The 14,384-nt window shown below is 48.4% G+C and overlaps 1 protein-coding gene across 6 annotated transcripts in view; it reads right to left on the reverse strand.

Moving 5' to 3' along the window:
- The window catches only part of ctnnd2a (catenin (cadherin-associated protein), delta 2a), a 186,434-nt gene that overhangs the window by 76,377 nt on the left and 95,673 nt on the right, over positions 1 to 14,384 (reverse strand). For 5 of the 6 annotated variants that reach the window (XM_081717028.1, XM_081717046.1, XM_081717022.1 and 2 more), the window contains 2 exons: positions 13,720 to 13,911; positions 3,188 to 3,494 (listed from right to left, as the gene is read on the reverse strand). In XM_081717028.1, coding sequence (XP_081573154.1) covers positions 3,188 to 3,494; positions 13,720 to 13,911 — 499 coding nt within the window. The remainder of the gene's footprint in view (positions 1 to 3,187; positions 3,495 to 13,719; positions 13,912 to 14,384) is intronic. The other variant, XM_027004434.3, reaches the window with a different exon arrangement.

Genomic DNA, 14,384 nt, shown 5'->3' on the forward strand with positions numbered 1-14,384 from the left:
CTGACGCGCCGAGAGCCGGATCTTCTGTAGCAATACAGAAGCCCTCGTTCTTGAAGCTCTTGAGCATTAGGCGGCGTGACCTTCTGCTCCCCGGCCTGGGTGAAGCTTTTGTGCTCGGGCAGGGCACAAGTGGAGAAGAAGCGCCGCGACGCGGCCTGCCAGGGGGTAGAAGCGGGTGAGGTGCCCCGTGTTAAAGGCATGAAGAGCCACAGCTCCTACTCGCATCTCTGATCGATGGGGCTGGCCACAGGAAGGACCTCTAAGGACGTGCTCAAAAGATCCGTATTTGTGTTTTTGCAATTTGCAGAAAGCTGCCCTCCACCCCACCCCATCTCCCTCTGCCCTCGGCCCATTTCCATGGAAACAAATCAATAGGCCCCACTCAATCAGGTTTATTTGTCTTCATTGACTCCCCCAGTCTGATGCCCTGCAGGGCTCGGTGGACACGCTCACCTAACCGTGCGGCGCCCTCTTTCTTTTACGGCCCACGTCATTGTTGCTTATGTGGCAATGTCCCACGGCGGCGTCCCCTCCGGGCCAAAGGTGCGCCTAGCGTGGCGGCAAGACGGCAGCGCGGAGACGGATGCACCCGGCTGCGGAAGGTTTTTATAGTTCACAGTGAACGATTTTTTTTACAGTGCAATAATCATTAACAAGGCTAACAAAGCATGTTAATGTGTTTTAATACATTTTAATCACAGCACGCCATGGACGAGGCTCTTAGAAGAACACTTTCATCCCCGTGTAGCAGTTTTTTAGAGGCTCTGCTACTGTGTATATCTACACTGTTCTGTGCCATGTTACTAATGCGATTGACTACACAAAGTGGACTGGGTGAGCTCTTCTGGTAGGCTGCCCTTCTGGCTTCTCTCTCTCTCTCTCTCTCTCCTCACACCCCTCCTGCGTTTTGCTGAGGGAGAAAAGGGCAGAAAATGTCACGCTTTGTCAGTCCGCAGCAATCGGGCTCACCTGAAGGCTCGCGCCAGCCCAGCAGAGCCGTCGGGAAAAAGTAAACACCTTCACAAGAGCTCAGGCGCCAAACGTCCATGGGATGGCCACTCCGGAAGTCGAGCACGAGACAGCCACTGACAAGGTGCGGACGGCAGTGGCGTCAGGACCGGAGGGGGGGACCCGCCGCTCATCTTATTTCCACCGCACGGGAAATAAAGGCATTTTCACGAGAATTTTCATGGAATTGTGTCACATACGGAAGCGAGTATTGGTACTGGGTGGCGCCGGTGCCAGCTACGTTTCAGCACTCCATGCCTCTGCCTTCTGCCCCCATCCCCAACCACTGTTGCTCTGTGGCACCTCGCACTTTAACAGAGCAGAGAGCTGTAGCCTTTATTCCACAGACCCAGACCAGTGTTCTAGTCCCTCCCCCCGGTCTACAGTGCCTGGGGCAGCCCAGCAGAGGCAGGGCCTCATCGTGGTTTTTTTTTGTTTTTTTTTTAAATGTGCCCATCAATTTGCGAGAGATATTTTGAATAACGTCAAACTTAGAAGTTCGTTCAAGCAGGTAAATGTTAATGAAAAAAAAAAAACGATTGAATAACTCGATGAATAAAAAAACCTGAGGATGAATAAAAAAACATGACATAACATAAATAAATAAATGCCAGTGCAGTCCAGCATCTGCACAGAAAACGCCTCGGCCAGAGGCGAGGCGAGCATCAGACAGGTAGCTCGCACCGGGCATCATTAGGATCCCCACCCCCCCACCCACACGCTGTCCTCAGCTATCAGCAGCTTCTGCAACAGGCCTAACCATTCAGAGCTCATTAGCTCCAATGCTGCCAAAGACAGATCGGGGGGGGGGATTGTCAGATCATGGGGGGTTGGGGGGGTGGAGGTGGGCGGTCATCATTCCCTCTGACCCTGACAAAGAATCGTGCCCCTCCAATTAAAACCGACCGCAGCTACTGAAGCCACCAACCATGTTGCCCTTCATCAACTACAGGCGAGGCATCGAAACACAGTGAGGAGATCCAGCCGTAGCCGAAAGTCTGCACATAAATCCACGCGGGCTAAAGGATGACACTTGATTAATTCAGCACTGTAGAGCCCATAAAAAGAAATGAGTGCATTTGACTTATTTTATTAGAACTCTTTTGAAGAGAGAGAAGGCTCAGAGAAGAATCACTTCCACGCTGCTCAGGTTCAGGTCAGGGGCCCATTTCCGATAACAGGCAGAAGCCTTCTATAGAGGTTTTGTATTGTGCTTCCGTCTCAGGGCTTGTTCACGTGGACAATGACCAGACAAGTGCGGCTTCAGCTGAACCTACGCTATTGCAGTTATTTGATGTCTGAGGGGTCTTGAATCTGAAGCCTGGTGGTTAGAGACATCTGAGGCATTTTACCTCAGCTGATCTCAATTATAACTTCCACTGATGTACTGCTAGCACTTTTTTGTTAGCATAATTTTACAGCCAGCAAAACCAAAACAAATCAAAGCAAAACAACAAAAAACCCAAGCAAAACAACAACAACAACAACAACAACAACAACAAAACACCCCAAAAAACTGAGACATACAGGAGGCAAAAAATTTACATATTTAAAATGTTTACAAGTTATCCCCACTTGTTAAATTATGTACTAAAGCAAACAGGCTGAAGGAACTCAACGCTGCCTTTAGATCTGCTCTGAAAACTTCACTTTCTCTCTCTCTCATTTTGGTCATGTCAGCACTGTTGCAAGACAGATGCATAATTAACCACAGAGATAGTTTTCTTATATAAATCGATCTGGAGACAGAAATATTGAGAAAGACTGCTCTTCGCACACTCATGCTGTAATAACACATGAAATTGCTTATAGATCAGTGTGTGCATTACTGATGTGAATTGCATTTTCTTTATCAAAACATGAAAATCTATGTTGCTGGAAAAACAAACATTTTTCACCAAGTTCCTGCAAGTCTGAAGTTTACGTTTGGGAAAAATGCACAGAAAGAGTCCCCGAGCCTAGAGCATGAGCACCACTCCGCCGCCGACGTCCCGACGATAAAACCGAGGCATGGGAAATTTGACAAGACCGTCTCCAACATGCGACCCCCACGAGGGGGTCCTCAACATGCCACTGGGGGCATGTGCTTAGCTCCAGTCCCTGCTGAGATGCAGTCAGCACATGCACGATGGGCTGTCAGTGGTGTGCCTGGGCGTCAGGAGCAACTGCGGGGACTTACCTTGGGTCCTTCTGGATGCTGTCTATGGAAGGCGAGCGGGCGAGGGTGCCCTCCGGGGGCAAGGCGGGGCCCGACTTGCTGTAGGGGGACTCCACGGAAGAGCAGTAGGGCAGCGTGCGGTAGGGGTCTACGTAGTTGCCTGCCGGGCCTGCTGTGTAGCCCCCGCGCGGGTACGTCCCCGTGGCGTTCTGGCTTCCCGTTCTCTGCAAGGGTACGGAGTCGACACCAGGGGAGGACGGGGCTACGGCAGGAGAGTTGGGACAAAGCAAAAAGTTCAGGACCTGCTCACAAATCTGGCTGACCAGGTCTAAGAGAGCAACAATGGGAGATGAAGACAACAGCGGAGAGACACAGTGGGCCAACAGGAATGGCAGAGTTGGAGACGAGAAAAGGGGACAGAAACAGAATGAATCAATCGTTACACCAGCACGGAATTCTCACACGTCCAACAGGAGATAACAACCACACACGTAACATATACTCCAAATGCTCGCGCACCTCGCACTGAGCTCCAGCGATCAGCCGGCAGCTGTACAAGCTGTTCGAGAGGAAGATGGAACTGCTAAAAGAGCAGAAACCGGGGCCACTATAAACATCAAAGGCTTCAAATGCATACGGGCAGTATAACAGGAGAACGTCAGTGGGAAGGCTGAGGCATGGCGGAGGGGGATACACTTCTGCGGGAACAGCGCTAAATCACGAGTAACCGGACGGCAGTTATAAAGCAGAGCAAGCGCTGCGTTCCTGCTCGGCGCTCCTGTTGTCAGCGATAAATTAGTGCTAAGGGAAGAAGGAACAGCTTGATTCAGTCCGCGGAGATGAACAAATGGCTCGTCTGAAAGCAGATGACGCTAAACTCAGAGGAGAGAACTTAAGAGATCACAGGCTGCGCGGTAACTTCGGCTCATTTAGGCCCCTGTGGACTGTGAATAACGCTTACACGGACGTACCGCTTTAAAAAAAAAAACATAAAAAACCAAAACAAAACAAAAAAACCGTCCCGGCTGTAGGTAGTGGATAGTATTCATTTCGCCGGTACGCTAACGTGGCTGCTCGCGCAGTCCGAGCCCATAAATCGGACGGCCCAGACGATCGATGGACGGAAGCTCCCGCAGTCCGGGTCTCCTCTATAGCGCATGCAGCAGAGTGCGATGCAGGCAGCGCTGGGTCTGGGCGACGGGGCAGAGCTGCACCGCAGCGGGAGAGGGCTACGGACGCTCAGCGGAGGCCAGCGGTCCCGACAGTCGCGGTAACGAAGTTGGAAGGTGAGTCAGAGGGGTGTCGGGGGAGGTGGGAGAGGGAGAGAGCATGAGAGAAAGTAGTCTGAGCTCTAACTTGGCTGGGCAGGGGAAAATTAGGAGCACTGAGCTGAACAGAATATCAATGTCTGAAGCAGGACCGAGCCACCTGTAGAGCGGAACATGAGACTGGAGCCTGTTCAGCTAGGACTAAAATATAATGACCTTTTTTGTAAAAAAAAAAAAAAAAGAAGCTATAAACAGCAGCCTTTGAAAAACTGATTATTTTAAGGGCACAAAAGGAACAGTTACTTTAGCCTCCTATTAGCATTGTTAAGTCCTGAAGTCTTAAAGGTCTTTATTGCATGAAGCAGATTTCAGATATAAAAAAATAGTAAAATAAATTGCTTCCAATGAACTCAGTGCCAAATTAGCTAATAAACTTTTTGCTAACACATATTTGTAACTCAAACATAAGAGAGGACGGATGCTCCAGGCCATAATCCAATCTGGGCATCTCACCATTCACCGTTTAGTAGCAACGGGGGAAATTCCTTGGGATTCAAGCCAATAGCAAGGATGTCAAATATTTCTCTACCACTAGTATTATTAGTGAATAATAATTGGGTTTGCTTATTAATTGCAATCAATTAATGGATCTTTTGGTTATGGTTAAAATACGCATCAGTTTTTGCTTGGCAGGTTTTTATGCCAAGAAAATCTAATCAGCCTCATCAAGATTCTGCTTCATATGTCGGTGACAGATGCCTGTTTGAGTGTGTGTGTGTGTGTGTGTGTGTGTGTGAGTGTGAGTGTGAGTCTGTGTGTGTGTGTGTGTGTGTGTGTGAGACAATCTGAAGCCCCACTTATCATTATGGCTAGAACATTACCTCTCTGACTACTCTGTAAAAGACCAACCTTCCTGTGACCTTTAGACACCATTAGCTAATATTAACTGAAAGGGTCGACAAAGAGCAGCCAAATTCTGGAGGACAGGGACAGTCTTCCGTGAAAGTCTAAAGATTCACAAAGAAACAACAGCCCATTACCAGCCCATCGCTAAAATGGAAATAAAATTGCGCTTTGTCTGGTAAACTGGACGGCAGGCAGCACTCTGCGTGTGGCGCCATCCGTTGCGTCTTTTGTTCCGGCCGACAGTTCGACAGGCTCCTCCTGTTCATTTCAAACACAGATGACGCCCCCAGTGCAGGCCGCTCATAACGGAACAAGGCAAATGAACTCAAGATTCTTCCCGCAACACCCGTCCTTTTCCTGCGAAGGTCCCTGCAAACCTCTACAGTTGCCAGCCAGAAGTAAGCTCGTGGATAACCAGCCACTCTCAATTACACTGAAGCCTCCGTTCTCTACTTAATTGAGCCTTCACCTTCCACACCTAATCGGTCTGTCGGGCTACGGATAAACACCGGAGATGTCGGAGGACAGGACTGATGCACAGCGGGCAGTGTTTTGTACACCGAAAACTGCTCAAGCAAAGGCGGTACTTTTCTGTCTGCTGGACAAGTGTGCTAGTTCATTCAGACGTGGTACACGCTGCCTGTGACAAAAATATCACCAATATCACCGAGCGGAATCTCGCAGGTCTGCCGGAACGCTGCGGTCGCCTTCCGCACGCGGCGCAGGTCCGATCTCTGCTGTGTGACAGCAAGTGCCCTGGGCTGATGGCCAACTCCCATGTCTGCACAGCGCAAGCCAGTGCGCCCCGAGGATGCCGATCTGCGCCAGTCCCGGTAGGAGGTGGATATTAGCAGCTGCCTTCCCCCATCGTGGCAGGCCCTCATGAGTCACTCCTAATCTCTAGTCGTACCAGGGCCCTTGATTGAGGCTGAGCATTCTATTTGTTTGGATAATGGGTCACTCTTTCAAATGACTTGACCTTTTATATATAGATCAGTGAGGGACCACATCTGCCTGCCGGTCCTGGGCCGTGCGGGCAGGGCCCGGAGGGGCCGAGTGCGGCTGCGGCTTCCAGCACCCTCCTCCAGCAGGAGATCACACCTGGCAGATGGCGCCTTTTGATTCCACCACTCAGAGAAAATGGCTCTGTTCACTCATTTTGACATGCAGACGTTGATACTGTCAAATGATTAGATGTCTCAGTCATAGTTTGGAGTTCACATTTCATATGATCTTGTCTGTCAAAAGGAAACACTTTGGAATTTTGGAAAAGCAAAACAAAATAAAATGCTTTCAAAGAATCCTGCTTGAAGGTTTAGAATTTTAAGAATCCCCCTTCAAAGGATTTCCAAGGCCATATTTAGTAACAGAAAAGCAGCGCGTAAAAGCCCCGATGAGGAAACACCACAGGGACCGTTTACATGAACACAGAGTGAAAGCCTTAGTGCATCCTTAATGCCTTGTAATGGTGTTGTGCTGTGCTGCATGACCTTAGAATTCTTGAATTTCCATCAGCGGCATTTCTGGCCTGCAGGCATTCTGGTGTGGTAAACCTGCAGACATTCTGGTGTGGTAAACCTGCAGACATTCTGGTGTGGTAAACCTGCAGACACTCTGGTGTGGTAAACTTGCAGACATTGTGGCGTGGTAAACCTGCAGACACTCTGGTGTGGTAAACCTGCAGACACTCTGGCGTGGAAAACCTGCAGACACTCTGGTGTGTTAAACCTGCAGACACTCTGGTCTGGTAAACCTGCAGACACTCTGGCGTGGTAAACCTGCAGACACTCTGGTGTGGTAAACCTGCAGACACTCTGGTGTGGTAAACCTGCAGACGTTCTGGCGTGGAAAACCTGCAGACGTTCTGGCGTGGAAAACCTGCAGACGTTCTGGCGTGGTAAACCTGCAGACACTCTGGCATGGTAAACCTGCAGAAGTGCATAGGCTGGGAAAAGTGCCAGGCCACAGTTGAGAATCCGCCGAGGTCACTTTCAACTGTAAAAGCCTTTCATTCTTCCATTCTTCTGTGAACGGCGCGTCCATGCTGGCTAGTGGTCCACTGTTTATGATGCGTACGTGATTCACTTTCCTCCAGGGACAGCTTTGGCGGCCAGGCGACGTGTTAACAATGCAGCATCGACCAGTGGCGCGGCGTGGAGCCAATGTGCCAATTAACAATTGCAGCCAGCGATACTCGATGTTTACTGATAAGTTGTTTCTAAGTTTTATGACCTTCGTGCTCTTAACGGGACGTAACCCACATGAGTGTGTCGCATGGCTGTGGACGTGTCAGTAGGGTTGATATTAGCACGTGCCATCACGACACAACAGCCCAGGCGCAAAGACACATGGGCTACTTAAATCAAGAAGTTACCAGGGTTGTTTTGTTTGTGCGTGCTTTGTCACTTCCGTGCCCCATCCCCAGCTGTCAATCGTCCCTCAAAAAGTGCACATCCTTTGTGAAAATGTGACCATTAGTCAGATGCCCTCTGCTAAAAGCCAGAGCAGCGGTTGTGGGTGCTGCCGTCGCGATGGAATTTGTCCCCCGACGGCTTTATTGGCCATCCGGAGGCAGGTAATTTGCAGCAAAAGCATCTCTCTCCAAGAGACCTGTGCGTCAGATCCCTCCAAATCCCCCAAATATGAGAGAAAGCTGCCCAGTGCTGGCTGTGCAGCTGCCTTCATTTTTACAATGTGGACTTTTACCACTCATTTATTGGAAGACTCAACTTTTATAAGCCGCCCTTCCTGCCCCAGTCTACTGACCCACTCTGCTCATTTCTGTAGCTTTTTACTGTAGCTCTTCTTTCCTCATTCATTACACATGTAAACGGATGTGTGAACATTTAAAAGCTAAGTGGCTTTTCTTTCAAAGGGCTCGACAGGCATAAACTGCGGCATTTCACTGTCTCACACTGATAATCAAGAATTATGAACTCTGTCCTTCACGAGCCCAGAGCAGGCCCCCCCCCCCCTTACATAATGGCCCCAGAGTTCAATGTCCCTCGTCTGCATTACGTTTGCACCTGTAACCATGCGCATGAACGACTGAGGCACAGGGAGGTAGAACAGCCTTTGCAGGTGAACCATGCCCAATAATGCATCGAACACTATAACCCACCCGAGTGATATGCTAAAGTTGTATGCTAATCGGCCAACCGGCAGCCCCTAGGCCGCACTGGTCGGGCCCGGTGGAGGATCGCAGTGTCCGGCGGGGGCCAGGGGACACTGCTCCAGCGCTTCCAGGCAAACTATGTCGTGCTCAACACAGGGACATGGTGCTCTATGAAACGATTTCAGTGTTAAAGTTTGGTGTCCACTGGATCTCCTTGTTGAACTGCAGAGGTTTAATAACTAGACGATTAGCAACACTCTTGAACGCTCTTTACTTTCATGTCCTCTCGTTACAAGAGCCATTTTACAGTCTTAAAGTGAACTTGGCTGATGAGGTAAAAGTAGGGTCTTTTCTCCCTTCTCCTCCTTTCTGAAGCAGCCATGGTTTTATTCGAGTGTGTCAGGGGCTGTTATTTAGCATATAGAACAGATTCAGGGAGAGAGAGAGAATTAGCTTAAAGGGTTAAGCAAAACGGCCTTTTGAAATAAGTTGTGAGTCATATTAGTCTTCTTTGATGATACAGTCACCGTGATGAAAAAGGCAAACACTTTTTAAGAGGGTTTCCCCCTCTCCACCTCCCTAGAAGGTGATGGTGTTTGAACAGGAGATGGGAGGAAGAGGAGGGGGAGTCAGCCCTCCAGATGTGTCTTCCTCCAGGGCTGGGCTAATCCCGCCTTTCATTTTCAAAACGAGAGTTTGCAGCACGTTTTCGTCCGCGTGCGCTCGTGCCGCTGTGCCTCGCGCATCAGAGCCTAATTGACTTGATTAAGTTTGAATTTCAGAGCCGTGCGAGCGCGGGTCCTGCTGCGGTGATGTCCGCGGGGGGGGGGGGGGGGGGGGGGGGGGGGGCGTGGCCGGGGGGAGGCGTGAAAGACGCTATTATCTTAGCACGCATCTTCATCCGAAGCTCTTAGCATAAACCAATCATTACACTGCAAAGCAGCTAACCATGATAGATTATGCTCGAAGGATATCCCAATAACAACGTTGTGCAGCACATAGGAGTCCCACCGCTGAATCGGCTGTGCGCTGTCGAGAAGAACTGCATATAAAACTGGCTCACAAACACAGCTGCAATCCTGGCGAAATCCTGAGTGAAATTCACAAATGCACTGAGAAATATATGCTTTCCACTTCAGTACACAATATACTGTAATTACATAGAGTAAAAGGGTTCCTCGTCTATTAGGGGAAAAAAAGAAATCTAATTCTCTGTTTTTCTGTGTTTTCACCAACATCTCAATATATGAATATACAGAGGGAATAAACCACAATCTAAAATAGATCTTATCAGATCCTTCTTTAAATGAGTTTTATTCATGCAATCTCCAAAGGAATGTGGAAATATTTCTGAGGTTTTGTCTCTTGATCTGGGCTTAGGATCAGAAAACTAAATAATTTCAGCCACATCCAGTAAGTTCTTGAGGTACATGCCACAGAAATAACTGCACACACACGTATGTACACATGCACAGAAAACAAGGCCAAAACCTTAAGACTTGGTTTCCCACATGCAACTTCTTTCCCAAAAAAATATCCTCCATGGTTAATTCCTACTGTCAAAAGACTTTTATTGCCAGAAGACAAACCTATGTCAAAATAAAAGTCCTTGTCCTCAATTGAAATAATTCAAATGATTCTGTAGCATGTTACCTGAACATGTAGATTATAATCAGTGTATGAACATGTATATTATAACCTGAACATGTATATTATAACCAGTGAATTACCAGTTTATCTAAATTTGCTTTCAGAAATCCATGTTCACAAGTATGTTTTCCTGTTCCTTCCCAATGTAACATGACAAACTCTGCCTAATCTCCACCTCTGCTACTAGATTCAAAAGACATTGAGAAACCAGTACCTAAGATAAAAAAGTAGACAGATGTCAACAAAAGAGAATATCAAAATCAACTTTGGCCAGTTGCTGTGAGACACTACCATCACACAGGTGAGCGTTGTGAGACGCTACTCCACCATCACACAGGTGAGCGCTGTGAGACGCTACTCTACCATCACACAGGTGTGTGCTGTGAGACGCTACTCTACCATCACACAGGTGTGTGCTGTGAGACGCTACTCTACCATCACACAGGTGTGTGCTGTGAGACGCTACTCTACCATCACACAGGTGTGTGCTGTGAGACGCTACTCTACCATCACACAGGTGAGTGCTGTGAGACGCTACTCTACCATCACACAAGTGAGTGCCTACTACTCTAATTCCTGCTCTCATTTCCTCTAGAAGTCTGGTCCTCTCTTCCAGAATACTCTGGCTGGAGAAAAAAATCTGCACAACGAACTTCTTTCATGAATACAGAGTCCAGTTCCAGTATATTCGATCAGATGAATGACTTAAACACAGAATGTGATTATATTGCAGCAATTTTATTGACACAATCCAAATGTGCAGGGCACTATTAAAGCAAACCATTTTGGTGGAAGCAATGGCCACAATTTAACTAAGTAAATCCATTTTTTCGCCTCAGTCTGGGCATCTATCCCACAGAGCGTGGAGCCAGGGCTCTCTTGCGATGCATTTGCTTTGGTGCTCAGCTGCCTGAGCAACTGCACGAGGCGGGCGGGGGGACGGACCGAGGGGACAGTCAGGGGATCCGTCTCTGTGCTGGATTTGCGGCTCCACTCCATTTTGTTTTAACTTAGTAAAAGCAGGCAGGATAGCGCATGGCAGGCGCTCATAAAGTGTCTCTAGCGCACTAAGCTGTGCGGAACCTTTTAAAAGGATTTGAGCACATGTCTGGCATGCCTTCTAGTCTTACCATATGGCGTCTGTCAATAACAGCAGAGAACTGCAAGATTGTAACTACAAGCAACATGTAGTAATCTGGACATAATTGTGTTGTCTAGCGCCGCCTGAAATCTACTTAGACTCTGAGTCACAGTTAAAATTAGGGTGCAGAAAAAAAAATCGCTTTAATTCATTTATAACGATCCTCTTAGGAGTTCAAATGTGAAATAATCTGTTCATTCATAGAGCAGGTTTATTATGTTAAACTTGTCCTGCACATGTCTTGATAGCACACCGCAGTGCAGGTAGGCCTTCTTTGATAGATTCATTCGCTTGAAACTGGGGATATAACCTGTAATTCAGGATATGAAACGTGAGTGTTGAATGTGGGTGTGTTTGTGTGTGTGTGCGCCAGAGTAAGAGTATGTGTGAGTGTGATACAGAGAGTGTGAAGGGAAAAGGGAGGAGGACAGAGAAAGAAAGGGAAAGAGAGTGAGAGGACAAGAGGAAAAGAGAAAAGGAAGAAGAGAGAGAGAGAGAGAGAGAGAGAGAGCTTGGTCTAACCTTGGCCAAGGCCCTTCACAGTTCTGTTTTGGCCTGTCGTCTAAACTAGGCCAGATGAAGTCACTCACCTCACTTTGCACCTGCTTTGTCTTCCCTACAAAACGGTCCGCTGTCACCGCCAACACTCGCCTCTACACACAGTCATGTGGCTCCTAACACGGAGCCCAGATTAGCTCCGCCTCTGGCGGCCCTTACCCACGTCCATGTGCATGCACAGGCATGAGGGGCAGGAGTGCCAATTCAGACCTACACCTGAAATGGCCTCGCCCGAGGATTGAGTCATGTTTCCGCGAAAACACCACAGAATCCTGCGAGTGACTTACGGCTTTAATCAGACTAAAAACAAATCGCCACGATGGAAATAATACAGCCTTAATGAGCACCATAGCCATACTGGAAAATTCAACATCACTTATGACAAATAATATCATTGTCAGTGGCACTGGAGTCTAGTCACCAAACACATGTGCTATCAGAAACTAATGCATTATACATTTCCATTTATAATGGAAGCAGTCATGTAGCACAGCATCCTGAGCGTTAAGTCCCGCCCTCTTCATGTGTTTCATGTAACTAAGAGTCAGGCGCCGTCATTTATTTGTGTCAAAGGAAGCCAAGGCATGTTCTAAACATGTAAAAGGCTTGTGTTGAAGGTAACGGTAGAGGTATGCTCAACGTATCGCAAATTGCGTGCTTAAAATCAATCTCAATTCACATGATCAGAAGAAAACGTAAAAGAGATTCTGAAGGGGTAAGACAGAGTTGAGAGGAAAAAAAGCATCATCTCAGTCACAGTCTCTAGAGCGAGGGGAAACGTGGCGGAGAACATCGTTTTCAACAGTCTGCCGCAGCTACCAAGCCGTTTGCCAATGGCAGCAGTTTAGGGAATCGAAACTGCATAAACCATCATAAGCTGCGCTTCACAAAGGTCACGGAAGGACACAGCAAGGGAGGAATAGCAAGGGAGGAAGACTACTGCCGTGGTCCGCTATTAAAACTGGTGATATGGATTTTTATCCACCCAGTGGATCTAGGTGACAGAGAGCTGACATCTCTGAGTGGTGAAATTCCAGTGCATGGCCCTCATCCTCCGTCCTCAACCCCCGCCCTTCCGGAATGCAGACAGTGAGATGTGGTGCTCTGCTTTGGTCTTCAGATTCGGAGTTGCCAGCGCGCCCCCGTGGGACCACGAGCCCCGATCTATTTCTGTTGGCGTAACCTTGGCCCAGTTTGCTCATTTCCATTATTGCTAGATTAGCGTGGAGGGGCTGGTCTTTGGTGGGTCTCGTGCAGACGCAGGCGAGGAGGTGAGGTAACCGTTCAAGAGTGAATGATATTAAAGGAAGGATCGAAAGAACAGTCCAGTGTCGTACACTCCACTTCTTTTACAACAGCAAATGCCAGATTAATTACATAATGTGTGGGGCTGAAATGTAACCATCAGATAAAAGATGCTAACGTTGGCATTAAAATAAGTTCAGAGGCTCAAATTCCCAAGAGCCCCCCAAATACGCGTTAAAATGCATAATATAATGATTACTTTAATCTTTTCCACTCTTGCAGGAAAGCCATTACTTTTTAATTCTCTCCGACTAATACCTCTGAGGAAACTGCAAAATGGGGTCGGAATAAAAAACATAAATAATGAGCTGCTAATCAGATTAGCATGCTAAACATGGCTATATGTCATACTGAAATCAAGATAAAGCAAATGACATGCTAATATGGAAGGGCTATAGTGTCTACCCTCCCCCATCACTGCTGACACGCACAGCCACTTATCGCTTGGGCGTAAACACCACCCAGTCCTGCTCTAATGAGGTCACCGCTCAGCTGCATCCTGGCAGATTGTCCCGCCAAGGTTCGGATGCTCCCGCAGGAGGTCCTGCGGGTGGCCCCGGCAGGGCTTACGCGCACGGTGGCTACGCGAGGCAGCGGCAGTGGGACTCACCCGTGTTGGTGCGGTAGGTGCCGGCATGGCCTGATGGGAGGGGCTCCCCTTGGCTCTGGCTCAGGCTCCGCATCGGGCCCTTCTGGTAGACGCGGTCTTCATAGATGGGTTCGATGTGGTGTTCGGGGGACTGCAGGGGCCTCAGCTCGGGGCCCAGGTGGCCATGCTGGCTGCTGTAGCAGCCCCGCGATCCTGGCATGGGAGAATTTGCGCGTCAGTGACTACAACAGGCCCGGAACACTCCGAACACAGAGCATCAGTGGCAGCCAAGCAGGCCGCAGAGAAACACTGTGTAGTGTGTAGAAGATGTCAAAGTAACATCCCCCTCCCCTTTGCAATACAATGACATTGCCCTAACAGTATTCGCAAGTGTAAAAAACACAAACTGCACAGTCTTACTCTGTGAAGTCTGATACCTGCACCAACCAATCTTATCTCACATTGATTTTTAGACCACATCTGCCATGGTTGGTTACCCAGTTGGTGCTACCTGTCATAAATGGTTGAGAAGTCTGGAAGTGGTGAGCAAGTTAATATTTTCTTACACTGCCAACAAAGTGAGCATGAAAGTGTGCCGTGCAGAGCAGGGAGCAGAAAAGAGGAACAGTGAGCGTTTGAAGCCCACAAACTGGAGAGTGGCAGAGGGAATAGTATTACCATTGAAC

Source organism: Electrophorus electricus, chromosome 1 (genome assembly GCF_041902795.1).
Source record: "Electrophorus electricus isolate QZ-2024a chromosome 1, ASM4190279v1, whole genome shotgun sequence".
Taxonomy (NCBI): domain Eukaryota; kingdom Metazoa; phylum Chordata; class Actinopteri; order Gymnotiformes; family Gymnotidae; genus Electrophorus; species Electrophorus electricus.